Source organism: Erpetoichthys calabaricus, chromosome 8, assembly GCF_900747795.2.
Source record: "Erpetoichthys calabaricus chromosome 8, fErpCal1.3, whole genome shotgun sequence".
Taxonomy (NCBI): Eukaryota; Metazoa; Chordata; class Cladistia; order Polypteriformes; family Polypteridae; genus Erpetoichthys; species Erpetoichthys calabaricus.
This window is the reverse complement of record NC_041401.2, coordinates 21,805,629-21,825,248: the sequence shown is the minus strand read 5'-3', so window position 1 is coordinate 21,825,248 and position 19,620 is coordinate 21,805,629. Positions and strand designations below refer to the sequence as shown.

Sequence of the window (19,620 nt, the reverse complement as noted above, 5' to 3'; positions counted from 1 at the left end):
TGTGTAAAAAATATTTTTACCTTAAATTTAATATGTGCAGAAACGTTATTTCTCAAACTTGAATCACATTTAAATTTTTCACTTTTGTGGTAGGATTTATTTTTTTTATACTTTCATTTGTTTTAAGAAAACTAGATAGAGCCTTAATGATTCGCACTTCTGAGGACTGACCGTGCTCTGTGCCTTTCATCACTAGTTGGCATTCTTAGGTGCATGGTTCTTGTGCTAGTCTTTGAGGGTATAATACAGTTGCAGCAGAGTGTTATACCTGCATGGGAGTCTGCATTTACCATTTCTTGTATCTAACTATGTGAAGTTTAAAAAAAAAAAAATGTACTTATTATTATAGAGGCTGTGGTGTGCTGTATCTTCTGAAATCTTGCTGCTATAGTACTTGTATTACTATCTGAAAACATTAATAGATGTGCAGACTGCTTGACAAATGGCATAGATGTTTATAATTGAATAGCTTTTGTGGGTCATTTTTTTTTTTTTTAAGAGGGATGTACATTTGTAATTTTCAATATATTTTAGCGCTACCGTACGCCGTCAAGGTCCAGGTCAAGATCAAGGGATCGTTTTCGACGGAGTGAAACTCCACCCCATTGGAGACAAGAGATGCAACGAGCTCAAAGGATGAGGGCACCAAGTGGTGAACGGTGGATAAAAGGAGACAAGTAAGAGAGCATGCTTCTGTGTTTTTGAGAAGTAGCATTTAATACTACAGATGAAAAAAAAAAAAAAGACCTGAAAATCAGTTGGATTATCATCACAGCAGTTTAAGTCAAGTACCTCCATTTGAATCTCGGGAAGCAGCAGTAGAAGCCTGTTTTTGCTCACAAGATATTTCTTAGACACCAATTTTTTTTCTGTTTCATTTCCTAACCCACTCATCCAGTGTAGGTAGCAAAGGAATACTGGGGCCTATCCATGCAATCCCAGTATAGGATACTAGACCCTCCCTCTCTCTGTCTCTCTCTCTCTCGTCTCTGTGCGGCAATTTAACCGCACCAGGTTCACCTAACTTGGATTTGTTTGGACTGTATAAAGGAAACCAGAGCACTGTGAGGAAACTTGTGCAGACATTGGGAGAACATGCATCCCTCCAACGGGAACCACAAAGGACATGAACCCTGATCTCCCTGTTGAGAGGCAGTGGCGCCACTACTGTGCTCTCTGCATTTCAAACGTTGTAGATTTAATTTATCTGACCATGTTATCAAATATTCAGTGGACCAGAGCAGAAATTCCTAGTTATCAAAAATATTTTTGATCTTTATTATGAGCAAAGACATATAAGTGAGACCAAGGGAGTGACTTAGCAATTGATCCCTTATCAGCATCCAAATTTTTAACTGGCAGCTGATTAAAGGATAATATAAAAATACTAAATACATATGAAGTTGAAGAGTAGACATATCAGATATTTGTTCCAAAACCTTGAAAACTAGCAAACTAAAAATATTTGTTTCCTTAGTAACAACAACTCTCTTCAATTTAATATGTCGACAAGGAAGAAAACTGCTAGTTTCTGTCAGACTGGGACCCTTTGCCTAAAAATTGTACTTTTATCCAGTTCAGTTCTTAATGTGTTATACACCAGCTCCAGTAAAACATTAGTGCTGTAAAGTATGAGTTAAATTAATGCTGTAATGTTAAGTGGCTGCTTATAATTAACAACCAGTGTGACAAGCAGATACCTAATTGATTACAAAAGTAATTTATTGTTAGGTGTCATGTTTAGGTTTTTTTATTTTTTCCCCTATTTAACTCAAGTCAGTGTCTACATTGGCAGTAGGGCTGTTTGTGAAAAAGTCTGGTATTAGCTATTGCAAATAATTATAAGCTGTGGCAGTGATTTGATTAGTTTCTCTTTAGGGTGAGGTTCACAGGGTCAATGCCGGCAATAGACAAAAGACAGTACAGTGTATTTTAATAAGTTCAATATTTAAGAATGTTATGTGGTTTCAGTAAATAAAAAAAAAAAATAAAAAAAATCAGCTTGTTATATGCTATTAAGATAATAAAACTTAAGGTCATATTAAAATGGAAATCTGGATTCACTGATCTATACTCGGGATACATAGTTGTGGATTAGTTTTTGTTTACTGGTATGCATCCATTTCCTTGATATGCATTCATTTCCACATTATTGTCCATGTATCTATTTAAGGAAACTAGCTTGCAAACAGTCTCTAGGACTGACTGTCACTGCCATATCTATTTTGGAGCCACCATTTAGTTTGAAGTGCAGCTCACCGTGGTTGGAGGACTGAGATTAGCAGCATGCTGATCTGTTAGTACATATTGAATACTAGGTCTTGGCTTAATATTGTAACTTGTGGAGTGAACCACATTAAATTTTCTAGGTTGAGCAGTGAACAAATTCACTTTTTAGCATTTTGCAAAGACAAAGCAGGGAAAAACCAAACCCTTCATGCATTTTTGTGTGAATTGAATCAAAAAATTTGTTAAAACTAGTCTAAGTGGTAGTATGTTCCATTTTCTTGCAGTAGTAACGGGAGCCAGAAAAAACGGAAACTGAACCGTGAATAAAAACAATACTTGAGAAATATTTTTTAGGTAGAGGAGCCCAAAAACGAAATCATCTTACAGTGTACAGTAAGGTAGAGATTTTAACTAGACTTCATTTTTCAAAGGAATAAGAAGTATGAATAAAATCTGGTGTTTTCAAGAAGTTGAATGTGTAAAAAAAAAAAAAATTTTTTTAAGCATGGATGCTTATTCTACTCAAGTACAGAGCCATCCCTTGAAAGTAAGTTAATGTAAATAAATCAGATCAAATAAAAAAACTGCTTTACTCATTGCAGAATCTTTAGTCAATCTGCATTAAATGCATTCAGTTTGACATCACACATGTTACACTCTTCTCTGTACTCTTACCTTTCTCAAATTTAAGAGATTTCATTACAAATATCCAATAATACCTCTATTGTCAAAATCCTGATTAGGGATCTGAAAATTTATATAGTTATTTGCTTTATGTAATTATTGTAATATTCATCCATTTGCCCTGGCGATGGTCAGGTAGGCAATGTGATGAGATTGGTAGACTAAACCACTCCTCTCCATTGTCAATTTAAAGCTAAATCGGAGCTACATTAAATAGCTAGGAGGTTGGAGAATTCCTTGAATAATTTTTTAAGGCTTTTTGCTTTTGGCCATGCTTGCTTCTGTAGGAGGCACCCAAGAACACCTTCTTTACCCACCTAGACTAACTCCTCTTCATTCATAGAAACAAACTGTTCTATTGCATGGTCCTGCAGTATTGCTAATCCCCACAGCATTGTGAAGAAGGAACCAGCATGCCACCTCAAAAACTTTTAATTTTGGCCACTCGTTCCGTTCTTTCCTCATTCTTTCTTTCTCTACCAAAAACTTGTGACCATAGCTGAGGTTGGGAATGTAAGCTCACTAGTAGAGTGAAAGCTTTCTCCAAATTGTTAATTCCATTTTATCAACATAATAGGGTAGAATTTTTTTTTTTTTTTTTTTGCAAAACTGACACTGTTGCAGATTAGTTGGTTGGCCTTAACACCATGTCTGCCTTTGTTTATGAACAAGACCCAGTAGGACAAACTTTAAGAGGCCAAGCCTCTTTTTCCTGATCAGAAAATGGACATCAGTTTTTGAGGTACTAATTCTTAACTGCATCACTCTCCCGATGTCGTGCACTCTGTGTGCTGTTGACCACATTCTGATGCAAAGAGGTCAATATCAGGCTAAAAGTTATAGATAAATACTTTATTAATCCCAAGTGGAAAATCACAAATTATACAATTCTTCAGCCACTCTTAAATTGACTTGATTTAGTGCCAGAATATCAGAACCAATCTCTCGCTTCAAATATACAGGGACTGAATGGCATTCCTTTAATTCTAAGGAACTACATAGTCCTGAAGCACTTCCTAGTTCCCATACAATCGCCAACAATGGCTTTTTCTCTGTGCTGTAGTCAGGGATATGCTTTCACTGCCTGAAAACCAATTCAGAGAGATTAGAAGAGCTCATTTCCAAAGTCCATTCACCTCCTAAATGACAGAGCCGCATGACGTTTAGTTAATTCACTTAATCCATACTATTGTTATAATTTAACATTGATTTGTATTGATATTTATACAGTCATGTATTGTACTTTTTATGTTCTACCTAATGCTCAGTCTGAGTTTGGCTACTAAGCATTTCACTACATATTGTACTGTGTGTATAATTGTTTGTGACAATTTTTTTTTTTTTTTTTTGTAATAAATGATGATGCTAAGCAAAAGTAGATTGTGCTGGCAGCGTTCCATAAATTTCAAGAGAGTAAATGAGTGAACCTCAGTTACATTCTGTTGAATTTTTTTTTTGTTTTTTTTTTTTGTTCTTTATTTTACCTTATACAATTTCTTGTATTAGGAATTTGGTAGTTTTCTCATACCCCTTGGGGTCAGAGCGCAGGGTCAGCCATTGTACAGCGCCCCTGGAGCAATTACAGGTTAAGGGCCTTGCTCAAGAGCCCAGAAGAGCAGTGGCCTTTTGACAGTGACGGGGATTCGAACCGGCAACCTTCAGGATACCAGCGCAGATCCTTAGCCACAGAGCCACCACTCCGCCCTAAATTGTTTTATATTGTACTCCTGGTCTGTGTTTTTTTCAACTATTACAAAAACAGAGAGAGCATCTGTTGCGTCTTTGACAGTTTTGGTATAAAAACAACACAGCTTTGTAATTTGCTATACCCTGCATAGCTCTGCTCTTAATTATACTCTTAAATGTATTGTTGGTTAAACTCCTTTCTATTTATAATCAAACAACTTTTAAGTCCGAAGGAAAATTGCAGCGATAAGAAGCAAATGTAGGTCTAAATAATTCTCAAGTACAGTGGAACCTCTGTTCACGGCCATAATTTGTTCCAAAACTCTGGTCGTGAACCGAAGCAATTTCCCCCATAGGATTGTATGTAAATACAATTAATCCATTCCAGACGGTACAAACTGTATGTAAATATATTTTTTTAAAGATTTTTAAGCACAAATATAGTTAATTACACCATAGAATGCACATCGTAATAGTAAACTAAATGTAAAAACATTGAATAACACTGAGAAAACCTTGAACAACAGACAAAACTAACATTGCAAGAGTTCACGCTATATCCTTATGATCCGATCGCTGTATGAACACTTTTTTTTTTTAATGAGTTTTAAGCACAGGGGAAAAAAAGAACATTTTGAACATATCCGATCTTTATTTAAAAACCAAGCACAAGCAACCAAGAAAGTAACATTGCAGCAGTTCGCGCTATTGCCTTACAACCCGATCGCAGGGAAAAAAAATGAACATTTGAAAAATCCGTAACTTAATAAACAACCAAGAAAAGTAACATTGCAACAATTCACGCTACGAACAGAAAAATGAACATTTGAAAAATTCGTAATACAAAAACTAAGCATAAACCACCAAGAAAACTAACCTTGCATGAGTCGAGTTCTGGCATGAAATGAGGAGGAACTGGGTGGAGAGGAGGTTACAGTGCTTAGAAGCCATGGTTTACTGCAAAAGCACACGAAATACTGTAGAGCACAAAGAGTTCACAGGTAAAGTACGCACGTCTGATTGAGAACAATGAACAGGGAGAGGCTGAACACGTGCTTAAATACAGTAATTGGCGCGTACAAACAGGAAGGGAAATGAAATAGAGCACAAAGAGTTCACAGCGAAAGCATGCACGCACGTGCAAGCACACACGTCTGACCGAGAAGAATGCAACACGTGCAGAAATCATCGGTGCGCACAAACTGAAAGGGAAACTGGCTTGTTCGTATACCGAGTGTGTGGTCGTGAACCGAGGCAAAAGTTTGGCGAACTTTTTGGTTGTAAACCGATTTGTACGTGTACCGAGACGTTCGTGAACCGAGGTTCCACTGTATGCTTTGTGTAATTTGTGTCTGACTATCCTCTTTATAAATCTGTGGGTTTTTTTTTTTTTTGAGATTTTTTTTTAAGCATACAATATTGCTTTTAACTTTTTTTTTTTTTTTTTTTCTTTCTCCTTCCACATGTAGAAGTGAACTTATGGAAAGCAATAAGAAGGAAATGGCAAAACCTCAATCAAGGAGCAGAGATCAGAAGATATCAGAGAGCAAACAAGAAACTGCTGAGTCTCCTAGCAAAAGCAGAGAGAGGGAAAAGCGAGTCCGGTCACGGAAATCTAGAAGCAGAGACAAGGAAACAAGGAAGAATACAGATAAAGAAGAAAAACATGATAAACACAAATCTAAAAAGAGGGGTGATTCAAGAAGTCGGAGTAAAAGCAAAGAAAAGAGACCAAAGTCAAGAAGTAAAGAGAGGGAACAAAAACGTGGTAAAGGAGATGAGAAGAGGGGCCGGTCTAGGAGCAGAGACAAAAATCCAACTAAAGTAAAAGAGAGAGAGAAAAACAGCGAGAGTAGCACAAAAGAAAGAGAAAGGAGTAAGAGTAAAGACCGAACAAAACGTGCAAGATCTGCAAGCAAAGAGAAAAATGAAAGTAAAAGCAAAGACCGAGAGAAGCGGGCAAAATCAAGAAGCCGGGAGAGAGGAGACAACAAAGACAAGGTTGGTCGTGCAAGCAGTAGAAACCGAGAGAGGGGAAAACGAGGTGATTCAGGGAGCAAGGACCGAGACGACAGCAAAAGCAAAAACCACCAGCGGCATCGGGATAAAGATTCAAAGAGGGGACGGTCTCGGAGTAGGGAGAGAAGGCAGAGTCCGCAAAAAAGTAAAAGTCGAGACTCCAGAAGGCATGACAGACAAAAGAGCACAGAGCGAGAAAGAAGCCAGAGCCGTGAGAAAGATAGAAATCCAAATAAAGAGAGTTCTCATCATAAAAAGAACCGACACAATGAAGAGACATCTCGGAAAAAGCGAGCAGACAGTAGTAGCAGTTCTGATAGTGAAGATGAAAGGAAGTCAAAAAACAAGGGGAACAGAAGGAGCCGAAGTACAAGCTTAAAGAAAAACGAGAGTAGTAAAGATAGGGAATCCTCTCTCCATAACAGTCTGGAAAAAGAGAAGAAAAAGTCATCCAGTGAGGAGAGAAATCAAAAATCTAAAAGCCAAGAGAGAGAGAGGAATCACAATAAAGAGAAACGCAGAGAGTCAAACCACAATACGGATGAAAGCGAATAAAGAACTGCATTTTACAGACCTGGGCTGCCAAGAGGGTTGGAGGCACAATGGAGAAATGTCCCTTTTTATACACTTCAGTTGGCTCTTTGACAATCTGCAGCCTGGAATCTTTGTACTACTGAGGTTTTAATAAATTTCTAAAGTGACATGGAAATGGTTTTAGTCTTTTGGTATGGTTCCATAGTTCGGATTTAGCTTTACATGGTTGTAAATTGCATTTTGATTTGAAAATGTACCGAAAAACTGTTACTGAAGAGCCATTTGTTTGTTTTGGGTTTTGGGGAACGTACAGGATTTTTGTGGGCAAGGGGAAGAAATTTAAAATACATGATTCTCCAGTTAACGTGCCTTTGTGTATTATGGGGGGAGGTGCACATTTTAAATGTTGTTGTAAATACTGTAGGGGGGAACTGATAGACCAGAGCTGTTGAATTCACCCACTCTTTCATATTCTTTCTTTCTGCTCAAATATGTTGGATGCAGGATATGATTTTTTTTCTTTTGAGTTTCATTGTTTGCAGATTTTCTTTATTTTTTTCCCTACTATGCATGATACTATGCTGCTTTTGTGTTTTCTTTTTATAATGGACGTTTAGTCCGAGCCATGTGTGTACTTTAGCATGACTAAGTCAAAAGCATCACATTTATTATCCGCAAAAAATGTTCTGGGAATCATTTTTAAAAGACAAACGCAAACTCGGTTTGAGGGGGGAAAAAATGCAGTGGACAGGGTCAAAGGAGATAAGTAGTATAAATTATGATTGTACTTTTTATTTTTTTTTTTGTGTTGTTCAGGATATGCCCCCAAATCCATTTATTCCGTTGATGTTATTAGACTTTAACTACAGAAATGACTGTGAGATGCTAGGAATCGTAAACATGTCTTTTGTTTGAAGAGCTTTAAAAATGATATGCATATTTTGGGTGAGGCGTCTGTGGGAAAATTTGTATATTCTTGTTTTTAAAAGAAAATGGAAGCTCTGTATCTTGTTTTCTTTATAGTTCATTGCTGTCAAGGATGAATGGGGAGGGATGTGGGCCCAATCCTGTATTCTTTTTGTGTGGGCTTTTTTCCCCAGTGTATTTAAACTGGTTGTCTCTTTAGTTTTTGGTGATTGTTAATATTTTGATTTAGACTGTAAGCATCTGGTCTCTGACATTATAGGACTATCAAGCCTGATTTCTTGTCCGTAAGACATCTCTCCCCCCCCCACCCCCTTTTTTTTTGCTTCTCTCTTCTTCTTCCACAAATGTTATATACCATTGATGTTTTATGCAGACCTTTCCTTTTGATACATTTCCATTCCAGATGTGCAGAATAGTGTCTTTGAGCCTTGGATTTAGCAAGGACATGTCCTCTGTTTCCTTCCCATCCTTTTTTTCATAACAGACCGTACTCTTCTGAATAAAGAAATCTTTCCATGTAATTTAGATGTGTATTGCTTCTAAAAACTAGTGTGTTTCCTGACTCTGTGTGTGTACGTGTTCTATTTATATTTTGGGTTTACTAAATCTTTCTATTTACAGTTCACTGCTCAGAAAAATGAAGGGGGCTCACATTCATCACCATCTGTAACATCAAGTCAATTAGGCTTCAGGGATATCAATCCGTCCAGTTAGGAAACATAAGCGATTGTGAATCATCTTCACCTGCTTTGGTGCAAATGAAAGAGACAACCGCAAGACATCCAAAAGGGAAGGGTTTTGCAGGTGTTGGCCACAGACGGTTACTCTCTCCTTGTCCTTCCTAAATGATTTTTCTCTAGTTTTGTGTATTGTTAGTGTCCTTGTCACTACTGACGACATGAAGTGGTACCTGTAGCCTATTCAGGTTGCAGAGGTAGTCCAGCTCCAGGATGGCACATTCATACGTGTTGTCGCAAGGTGGTTTGTTTTGTCTCACAGCACATTCTCTAGAGCATGGATGAGGTACCAGGAGATGGGCCTGTTATACAAGGAAGGGCCATTAGCCCAGCAGAAGGACTTGTTTCTGATCCTTTGTGTGAGGAGGACCACTGCCAAAGCCCTGCAAAATGACCTCCATGTGGCTACTGGTGTACATGTTTCTGACCAAACTGTCAGAAACTGATTCCACGAGGTTGGCATGAGGGCCTGACGTTCTCTAGTGGGACCTGTTCTCACAGTCCATCACCATGCAGCCCGATTAGTATTTGCAAGAGAATACTACAATTGGCAGATCCACCACTGGTGCTCTGTTCTCACAGATGAGAGCATGTTTATACTGAGCACATGTGACAGACGTGCAAGAGTCTGGAGACTCCGTGATGAATGTTATGCAGCTTGCAACACCATCCAGCATGGTTGGTTTGGCGGTGGGCCAGTGATTTCCCCCAGGAAACTATCGTCCGTCTCATCAGGAGCATGCCCAGATGTTGGCAGAGTGCATATGGGCACATGGGGGGCCATACACACTGATTCATCTTATGAGTTATCGTGATTTTGCTTTCTATTGATTGTTGATGCATCAATTTATTCTCAAAAAGTTGCATAGTATTACTCAGTAAAGATTTTCCACTTGAATATTTCATTCATCAAGAATCCAATGTGTGATAAGTATTCCCATCATTTTTTTGAGCAGTGTATTAAACGGCTGCCAATCCTTTGATTGTCAGCAAAAAAAATGAATTTCCTAATGTTAAATTCTCTTGTTGTATTGGATTTTTAAGATGCATTTGTTGTTCCAGATGTGTGGAAACTGGAGCATCTGCTGCTTGTGCATCTGTCTCTCCTCACTAGAGCCAGTCCATCCATTAGACAGCCTCCAAGGTTGCTGTCATCTGAGGGGCACCATTTATTGAAGCTAAGAGGCTCGTGCTCTGGACACCAGGAGAGATCCCCAGCCCCACTCACTGAACACTGATGATGTTGTGTGGGTGCCGTTACCCACTGGGCCTCATTGATGAAAGTCCAAAGAGCACATGCTCCTTACAGTCCGCAGTATATACACAAAGGGCTGCTGTTCATGCTGCTGAAGGTGTGTGCACTCTGAACATTGAGGGGAAACGCCACCCAAGGTCGTTTAAGTTCTAGTAATATGGACAGCGTCCATCCACCACACCACAGCCTCCAAATAGGCTTTGACTGACACTGCACCTTACTAAAACTTTTTTATATTTAAAGCAATCTTTTTTTCTTAATGGTTGCTTTAGATTTTTGTTAATCAATTGTCAATTTTTGTTTCAGGGTCTGTGTGTGTTTAAAAATGTACGCAAATTTCACAATAAATTTTACCACATGGTGGGCCTACATTACATGATTTTTAGTCAAGTATGCCAGATTTGCCATCTGCAGTTGTTGGTGTTTTCATCTGAGTATTTCAATTTACACATCTGGAAATCATAGTGAATGTCAAACTGCGACTTTCCAGCATAATTATGCTATCACAAGCTCAACCCTTGTTCTTATCCTTGTCACGTGTTGTTGGTGACCATGTTCCTGTCTCTGGAGAGGTATGCCCTTCCACCCCAGTATGAGAGGAGGTGCTGATGCTAACAGTCTCTTTTCCTTTTCTTGTAACACAGGACAACAAGCCAATGTGGCCCCACCTCTTCCAGGCCAGGTGATACGTAAGGGGCAGCTCCTGAAAGGAGGTGTTTGATTTGGACCTTAGCTGTGGAGGAGGTTAGTGCTACATCTTGTTCCAGATAAAATCCTTTGTTTAACATATGGCTCTTTGAAAAGCCTCTGTAACACAGTTCAGAATCTGTTGGCATCTAAATAGTTGAGAATTGCACCACTTCACCTTTCCTGCCTTCTGCTTTCTTCCATTTTGCAAGCAAGCGGCACATTTTGTAGTTTTTTGTCCTTGTTGTGCTTGTAGCAAAGTTTCAAAGAAAAGATCACAGTTTTGCCACAGTAACCACAAAAGTGAATTACAACCCAATATACTGTAACTTTGGCCTTTTGACTGCAGTTTTTGGATAACGCAAAGTGAAAATTAGTGTGGGGGGGGAGTCTATGATATTGGGTTGTATCGTGTGTATATATATATATATATATATATATATATAAAATTATATAGAAGTGGATATCCCTTGATGGAAAAATAACCAGCCACAAATGTCTCGGAAATAACTTATAAAAGTAATTGCCACCCCTCGTTGGTTGTTGCGTATTTAACAAAAATCTGACTTTGCTTTAAAGTTTCAATTCAAAAAGAATACTGTATTACAAGTAATAAAACAAATAAAAATGGCATGGAAAAGAATGGTATGTCCCTTAATCTAATATTTGGTTCCACTGTAAACCTGTGATTCCTAGAGCCGTCAGTGGGATTTCTGCACTGGTCCACAGGTTGTTTGGCACACTTGACCTGAGCAAAAACTGCTCCAGTGGTGTCAGGTTTGAAGGGGTTTTTCTCCAGACTGCATGTTTCAGTTCTTTCCATAGATGGGATTAAGATTCCAATCAGGGCTCACAGAAAGCCACTTCAGAATACTCCAGTGTTTTGTTCTTAGCCATTCTTGAGTGTTTTTAGCTGTGTGCTTTGGCTCTTTATCCTGTTGGAGGATTCATGACCTGCGACTGAGACAGAGCATACTGACACTGGGCAGTACGTTTTGGTCCAGAATGTCTTGATAGTCTTTAGATTGCATTGTTTCCTGCACAAACTTTTGAGGCACCCTGTGCCAGATGCAGCAGAGCAGCCTCAAAACATAACTGAGCCTCCTCCATTTCTCACAGTAGCTATGGTGTTCTTTTCTTAGAAGCTTCATTTTTTTCTGTCCATGGATATGGAGTTGATGTGACTTGCTACTAATACCAGTTTTGTCTAAACCAGGGGTCTCCACCTCCAGTCCTGGAGAGCTACTGCGGCTGCAGGTTTTCATTCTAACCCTTTTCTTAAGTAGTGACCAGATTTTGCTGCTAATTAACTCTTTGCCTTAATTTTAATTGATACACAACTTAAGACTCTGGCCTCTTAATTATTTTTTTTCCTAAATTAGCAACCAAACAATATTAAGACACAAAATGAACCAACACATAAATAACAACCTGTGTCCATCACACAATAACAGAAAATAAAGAAACATGAAGGCCTCAGTAATGTTGAATTGCTCAGGTCCACAAAACATTTTGACAGCGCTCTGAAAAAAGAAAACAGTTTTGGAAATTTCTACCATGGCAGAATGAGCGCCATGGAATTAAATAACTGGTTTAATTAGCAACAAGAATTTGGTTCAAAGTAAGAAAATGAATGAACTGAAGTTGGTTGGAGTTTGAGGCCTCAACTTAGTTGGTCATCTGTTGACTCACTTCACATCAAATTTGTTTAGGTGGCGTTTAAGGAAAAAAATAATCAATTCAGCGGTCAGAATCTCAAGAAAAGTCAATTAAAATAAAGGGAAATATTTAATTAGCAGCAAAAACTGGTTACTATTAAGAAAAGAGTTAGAATGAAAACTTGCCGCCATAGTAGCTCTTCAGGACTGGAGTTGGAGGCCCCTGGTCTAAACTGTCCACAGAACATTTTCCCAGAAACATTGTGTCTTGTCAATGTGCATTTTAGCAAATTCCAGTCTTTTTTTTATGTGGTGTCCTCCTGGGTGGCCGCCTTCTTCCATTGAGCCCACTGTCACTCAAAAAGCGTCAGATGGTGTGATCCGACACTGATGGACCCTGACCTTGGAGTTCAGCTTGTATCTCTTTGGAAGTCGTCCTTGGCTTTTTGTCTGGCATTCTTACTATCCTTCTGCCCTTTCTGGGTTCGATTTTCCTCTTCTGGCCATATCCAGAGTGGTTGGCTACAACCCCATGGACCTTACACTTCTTTATAAAATTTGTAACTGTTGTCACAGGAAAATCAAGGTGCTTGGAGATGGTGGTCTAGCCATTGCCTTTCATATGCATGATTTTCTTTCTGATCTTCTTGGACGACTCTCTCCTTTGCTTTCTCTGGTCCGTGTTCAGTGTGGGACACTAAAGAGCAGAACGACGACTTTTCTCCATTTAAAGACACTGAATAACTGATTGCACAATTGGACATGTGATATGAATTCAAGAAAATGGCTAATTTGAAAGATCACTCCAAACCAAATATTTAGGTTCTTTTCTAGTGGTCCCAAATACTAGGGTGTTAGGGTTACCGTGTTAGGCCGGAGTTGTACTTCACGCGACGCATGCTGCAGCGGACACTCCTGCTATGCAAGCGTTGAAGTGTTTATACTTGCGTGCGTACTTTACGTAAATCTGGAGGAATCTGCCAGGTTGCAGTGAGAGATATCATCACGGTGAAAACATGTTCGGCTTCTCTGTGTTGTGAATTGCCTAGAACACCCATTAAATTCTGATGACACCTTACCGCAATATCTCTGAAAAGGATGTTTATTGATTAAATCCAGGGATGTGTCCATTCCAGCAAGCATTGGGCACGAGGCAGAAACAATCCCTGGACGATGCCTTGGCTCATCGGAAGGTGAATACAAGCACACACATACACTAGCGTCATTTTAGGGGCACCAAATCCCCAAATCTGCATATCTTTGGAAGGAAACTGGAGCACACTGAGGAAACCCAGCAGGAAAAGTGTAAACTCCAGGCAGGGAATATCAGCGACGTGACTCCCTGCAAGACCGCAGCGCTAACGCTCCACTACTGTGTCACCCCATGTGTGTAATTATTAACAGTATTCATTATTTAAACGAAATTACTGATTTATCTGTAAAATGTAATATACATACTTTAATGCTTTTCATCATGAATGTGATATAAAGTATAAATCGAAGGATTCTAAATGTGCAGAGAGTTGGAATATCATACATTTAATGTGCTCAGTGTGGCGATCTATTGCTGGTGATTCACTGCTGTCAAGAGCAGAGGAAGCCCTAGAAAAAAAGACGGCACAGAAGACGGTATGTGAGAATTTTAAAACGTATCGTGTCATTACGATCGGGAATATGCGACGCTTGAATATAAAAGCACCATGAATACATCTGTATGTCGGCATTTTGCTTCACCACATCGAACCATTTATCAAATATCAAAGCGCGCACACCGATCTCGTAGGATCCGCAAAGCGGCTTTCTGTCACATGTAGATAGGAAACAGAGACTCTGACGTTGCATTCCAACTTTTAGCACACTGCGCCCCCCATACTTTTTGCTGGTACTGCAACTCGCGCACGTGTTCTGTTAATTTCTGAGGACCTGCTCAGAGGACGCATCAAATGACTGCTCAGAACGCGTGGCAGCCATGATGCGGGCGCGTACGCGTTCTGAGCGTGAAGTATAAATGAGCCCTTAGCCATTATGAATGTAGAGAAAAGCCAAGCAAAATGACACCTTTTATTGGCTAACTAAAAAAAGATTACAATATGCAAGCTTTCAAGGCAACTCAGGCCCCTTGACATCTTGCCTGAAGAAGGGGCCTGAGTTGCCTTGAATGCTTGCATATTGTAATCTTTTTTAGTTAAGCCAATAAAAGGTGTCATTTTACTTGGCTTTTCTCTAGGGGTCCCAAGAAATGTGTCCAAACCATTTTAGATATCTTTGCAGAATAAGCAACACTTCATCTCTTTTCACACTTGCTTTACTATACTCGATGACATATTAAAGACCTGCAGATATACAGGGGAAAATAGCTTTTCATGTCGGCACTTTTTCAATGAGCTGTAGGGATACCAACAAATTTGTTCACATCTGTATATTTGTATTCTTACTCCTTTATTTCTGTATCCAGCAGGGGGTGCTCTCTCCCTGGAGTTATATTCTTGATTGGTTCCAGTCTGTTCTGCATCATTCACATCCCTTTAGTAACCATGGTAGAAATAATCAGATGAGAGCAATACAGTACAAAAAGATGTGTATTTAACTTGCGTTAAAATGTAATTTCCGCTGCAAAGAATACAATGCATAATTCATTTATACATACATATCCAGGTTGGTGAGAAGCCAGTGGAACGTACAGGTGTCATTCAGTCTTTAGTGTGGGCATACTGACAGCTATGCAAACCTCCAGCAATGCAGAGAGCAGTATTTGTTCAGCCTCTGGCTTTGTGGTGGATTCTCCATTATAAACGCACACATATTTACATATTTGCCAAGTACGGGCAACTTCCAACAGGTCTGTTATATTTGGATTGTGCCCAAATAACATCTTCCCCTGTTCTCATGGCTTCTACAGACAGTAGCCGTTGGTCACTCTGGCTATATATTGATTCAGCAAACGACAGCATTTTAAAATGGCCTGCCTGGTTTGTCTTTCACATGTTTCTTTCCATCTTCCTGGCCAGTTCCACCCTATTAACCGGTGTGTTTGTGTGGCTTCAATAAAGGAATAATCTTTTATAAAATGTTTGTAATAAAGTTCACAGATCACAGTGGCCCACTTAAAACTTTTGCCTGAAATTTCTTAGTGCTAAAATAGTAAATATAAATAATCACTTCTATTATTATACTCCTAGACATGTGATGTGCCGTTTTAGGTTGAACAAAAGCATAAGCTCAAAAAATAAGTACAGTAAATAGCAATGATGCTGGCATGTAATTTTTTGTCATAATTCAATTTCCTCAGGTGTTCACCTAAGCTGTAATGGAAAATTCTATCAAAACATCCGTTTATGTTCTTCACCTTCGTCTGTGCTTGACCTTTTCAACTGAAAATGCAACATTAACAAGTTAAGATGTGCCATTCTGAAATGTGTGTGTATGTGACTTGGGTTCTTGTTCCTTCACCTGCCAGCCCAGCCAGTTTGCAGTAAAAACTAACACGTTAACATTGAAGACCTGTGACTACGGGAGTGAGGTGTGTGTGAGACTTTGACTCCACTCCATCTGCTTGTCTAGGACTGAAAGATCAATTCAGCACATCACACATCGGCACTACAGGATCAGAGTTCAATCAAAAACAAAACTGCAGTGTTTGGATGTCTCTGAATGAACTTTGAAACTGGGAAGTAAAGTCTTAATTATACAGAGCCCTCCATAATATATGGGAAAAATGCACATTTCTACTTGATTTGCCCCTCTGCTCCACAGTTTGAAATTACAAATCAAACAATTCATATGTAATTTAAAATGCAAATTGCAGACTTCCATTTAAGGGGATTTGCATACATTTCTGTGACACCATGTAGAAATGAGCACACTTTCTCTACATGTTGCCCCCCCCCCCCCCCCATCCCTTTTCAGGGCACAATAATATTAGACGACAATGGCAGGTCTATTAAAGCTGTCATATTTAGTCCTTTGTCACATATTTCCTGCTTGCAATGACAATAGACACGAGCAGGTGCTGAGGATCTTCTTTGGTGATGCTTTCCCAAGCCTCTAATATAGCCATCTTCAGTTCTGGTTTGTTTCAGGGAGCTTGTTCCCTTAAGTTTTCTATTCAGCATATGGAAGGCCTGCTCGATTGGATTTAATTGGGTGACTGGCTTGGCCATTGAAGTTTCCATTGTTTAGCTTTGACAAAATCCTCTGTGGCCTCAGCAGTATGTTTGGATCATTAGCTTGTTGTAGGATGAAATGCCGTCAAATGAGTTTGGAGGCATTTACTGAACTTGAGTAGATGTTTCTCTACACCTCAGAATTCATTGTGCCACTGCCGTCGGCAGTTCCCTCATCATTAAAGAGAAGTGTGCCAGGACCTGTGGCAGCCATACATGCCCAAGCCATAACACCCCCAGCATCATGTTTAACAGATGACAAGGTCTGCTTTGGATCTTGGGCAGTTCCTTTTGGTCTTGCCACTTAGCTCTTGCCATCACTCTGATCCGATCCATCATTGTTTGTCTCGCCTGTCCACAAGACCCTTTTTCCTGAATTCTGCAGGCTCTTTGAAGCCCCTTTTGTTTTGTGGCTCACTGGTGGTCTGCATCTTGCAGTGTGGCTTCTGTATTCCTGTTCATGAAGTCTTCTGCTGATAGTCATCTCTGACACATCCACATCTGCCCCCTGAAGACTGTTTCTGACCTTGGGGGGCTTTTTCTTTATCATAGTGAGGATTCTTCTGTCATCAGCAGTGGAGATCTTCTGTGGCCTACTAGTCTCTTTGTGATTATTGAGCTCACCAGTGTGTTCTTTCTTCACGATATTCCAGACAGTTGATTTGATTTTGGTCATCCTAATGTTTTACTGTTGTCTCAAATGGTTTTATTCTTGTTTTTCAGCCTCATAATGGCTTCTTTGACTTGTCCTTGTGTTGAATAATGGCAACTACAGACTCTAAAGGGTAGAAGCAAACTGAGGTGTCTTATGAAGCCATGAAACACACCTGAGGAATCGCAGACACCTGTGACAGCAAACATGGCGCCCTGAAATGGGGGACCATGTAGAAAAAGTGTTGTCATTTCTCTGCGGTGTGACCAAAATGTATGCAAATACTTTTAAATGGAAGACTGCAATGTGCACTTTACTCATGCCTGAATTGTTTGACTTGTAATTATGAACTGTGGGACAGAGGGGGGAAATCAAGGAAAAATGTGTCTTTGTCCCAAACATTATGGGGGGCACTGTAAATCATCAATTCAGTCAAATTTAAAGCTTTTTAAGTATTAAAAAAAACCTGTATGTCTCATGGATGTCCACCTCCCATTGTCTGTTGCTCAGAAAGTTGTGCACTGCTGGATTTGCACTCTTGGGAGTAAACTCCTGTAAACTTCTGCTACAGGAAAGACAAGTAGGAGACACAAATATTTCTAGATACAAAAAAACCCCCAAAAACACACAATTTAATACTTTGTGTTGAAACTGCTTTTATTTCATTTATATTTCATTTCATTTCATTTTATATTTTATTTATTTAAGGAACCACTAGGGAGACGCACCACTTCCTGTACGGTTTAGTTTCATTCTGTCTGATGTGAAAGTCATTTCAGTTTCATTTCTTGGCTTTGCAATTTTCCCGACTACTTTCATTATTTTTTTAATTATATTTACTTTGGTTGTAACTGCTCCACTGTGACCTTTGCATTAAAGTATTTGTTTTATATTATGGTGATCTTAATTTTTTAGTACATTTATTAGTATTTTTTGGGAATGACCTTTTTATTAAGTGACACTTATCAACCTTAGAAATGATTTTGTGCTCCATGATTCATTTATTCAGTCTAATTCTCTTAACAAACGTATTTATTTATCCAAGATATTATTGCGTAATTATGTTATGCATTTCTGTTTGTATTGAACTACAGCACTTCGTGTTGGAGAGTCAGTGGTATTTACCGATCAAACTGATGGTAGTTTGGTCATCCATATATCTGAACAAAATCAAAGTCTCATGGTAAGGTAGTTGTACTTTTTAATCGTTATGACGCATTACATGTTGATTAGCTCTTGCTAGTATGAATTTCATTATATTTTGTAGCCATACCACCTGCACTTCAGAAGTGGTCATCTATCTGAAACCAAGCATGTTCAGGCTCAGCTAGTATGTGGATGGGAGACCAACCAGGAAGAGCTTGGGTTCTGAGGTTGCTGCTGGAACAGGTATTATTGAGGCCAGCAGGGGTGCACTTACACGGTGGTCTGAATGTGGATCCCAGTGCAGTGGTGGGGACACTGTGCTGTAAACATGGTGCTCTTCTTCAGATGAGACGTAGGACTGAGGTCCCTTACTCCCTGTGGCCATAAAAGATCCCTGGTTATCCTTCCAAAAAGTAGGGTGTATCCTGATGTCCTGGCTAAATTACCCACCATGGCCTAGTCATTCAAGTCCCCTAATCATCCCGTCTCCAATTGGGTCTGTCCCTCACCACTTCACCACCTAATAGTTAATGTATGATGAGTGTTCTGGAGCAAAAATGGCTGCAGTCTCATCTTCCAGGTGGATGGTGCACATATGTGGTGGTTGGAGTGGCTACCCACTCACTATGTAAACCGCTTTGAGTAGTGAGAAAAGTGCTATATGAATATAAAAAAAGTATTATTACGTGGCAATACTGACCCCATGAATAAGTCTTGTTTAAGAACTGGGTATCTGTTGTAGATCTCCAGGCCGGACTATAATTTGAAGGTCATGTAAAGCCAGTGAATTTGTAACCTTGTGGCTGCGGCACTGGACTATTAAAACCACAATTATTATCTGTTTGAGGCAAAACTCTAAGACTCTAAGCAGGATATGTAACCCACTATTACACAAGTTCAATTAATATCTATCTGTATAGGAATATAAATTTATTAATGTCTGTCATGTGATTACTCACAAACCAATGGGGCTAAAACCTTGATCTTGGTCTGAATCGAAAGCTTATAACCTGACGTGTCTTGGAAGTTCAAAAAATGTTAAGTGACGGAAACCTAGTGGGCCCATTACTGGTGGGCAGAAAAGCTTGTTATAGTTGAAGCCTTTTCCCTACAAGCCTATTGATGATCAGAATTTTTAGTTCAAACTCTAGTTCTTTGCATTTTGTTTTAGGATTGTGTATTTCACTAGTAGAATATTCTGTATCTGTAAAGAATGCAGTACTGACTCAGCTTTAACTTGAAC

At 39.2% G+C, this 19,620-nt stretch overlaps 1 protein-coding gene across 3 annotated transcripts in view; it reads left to right on the top strand.

Annotated features, from left to right (window-relative positions):
• Positions 1–8,600, top strand: part of ppig (peptidylprolyl isomerase G (cyclophilin G)) — a 54,060-nt gene extending 45,460 nt beyond the window's left edge. For all 3 annotated transcript variants that reach the window (XM_028806333.2, XM_051930626.1, XM_051930627.1), the window contains 2 exons: positions 535–677; positions 6,069–8,600. In XM_028806333.2, coding sequence (XP_028662166.2) covers positions 535–677; positions 6,069–7,173 — 1,248 coding nt within the window. In that variant the 3' untranslated portion in view covers positions 7,174–8,600. The remainder of the gene's footprint in view (positions 1–534; positions 678–6,068) is intronic.
• The last annotated feature ends 11,020 nt before the right edge of the window (positions 8,601–19,620 follow it).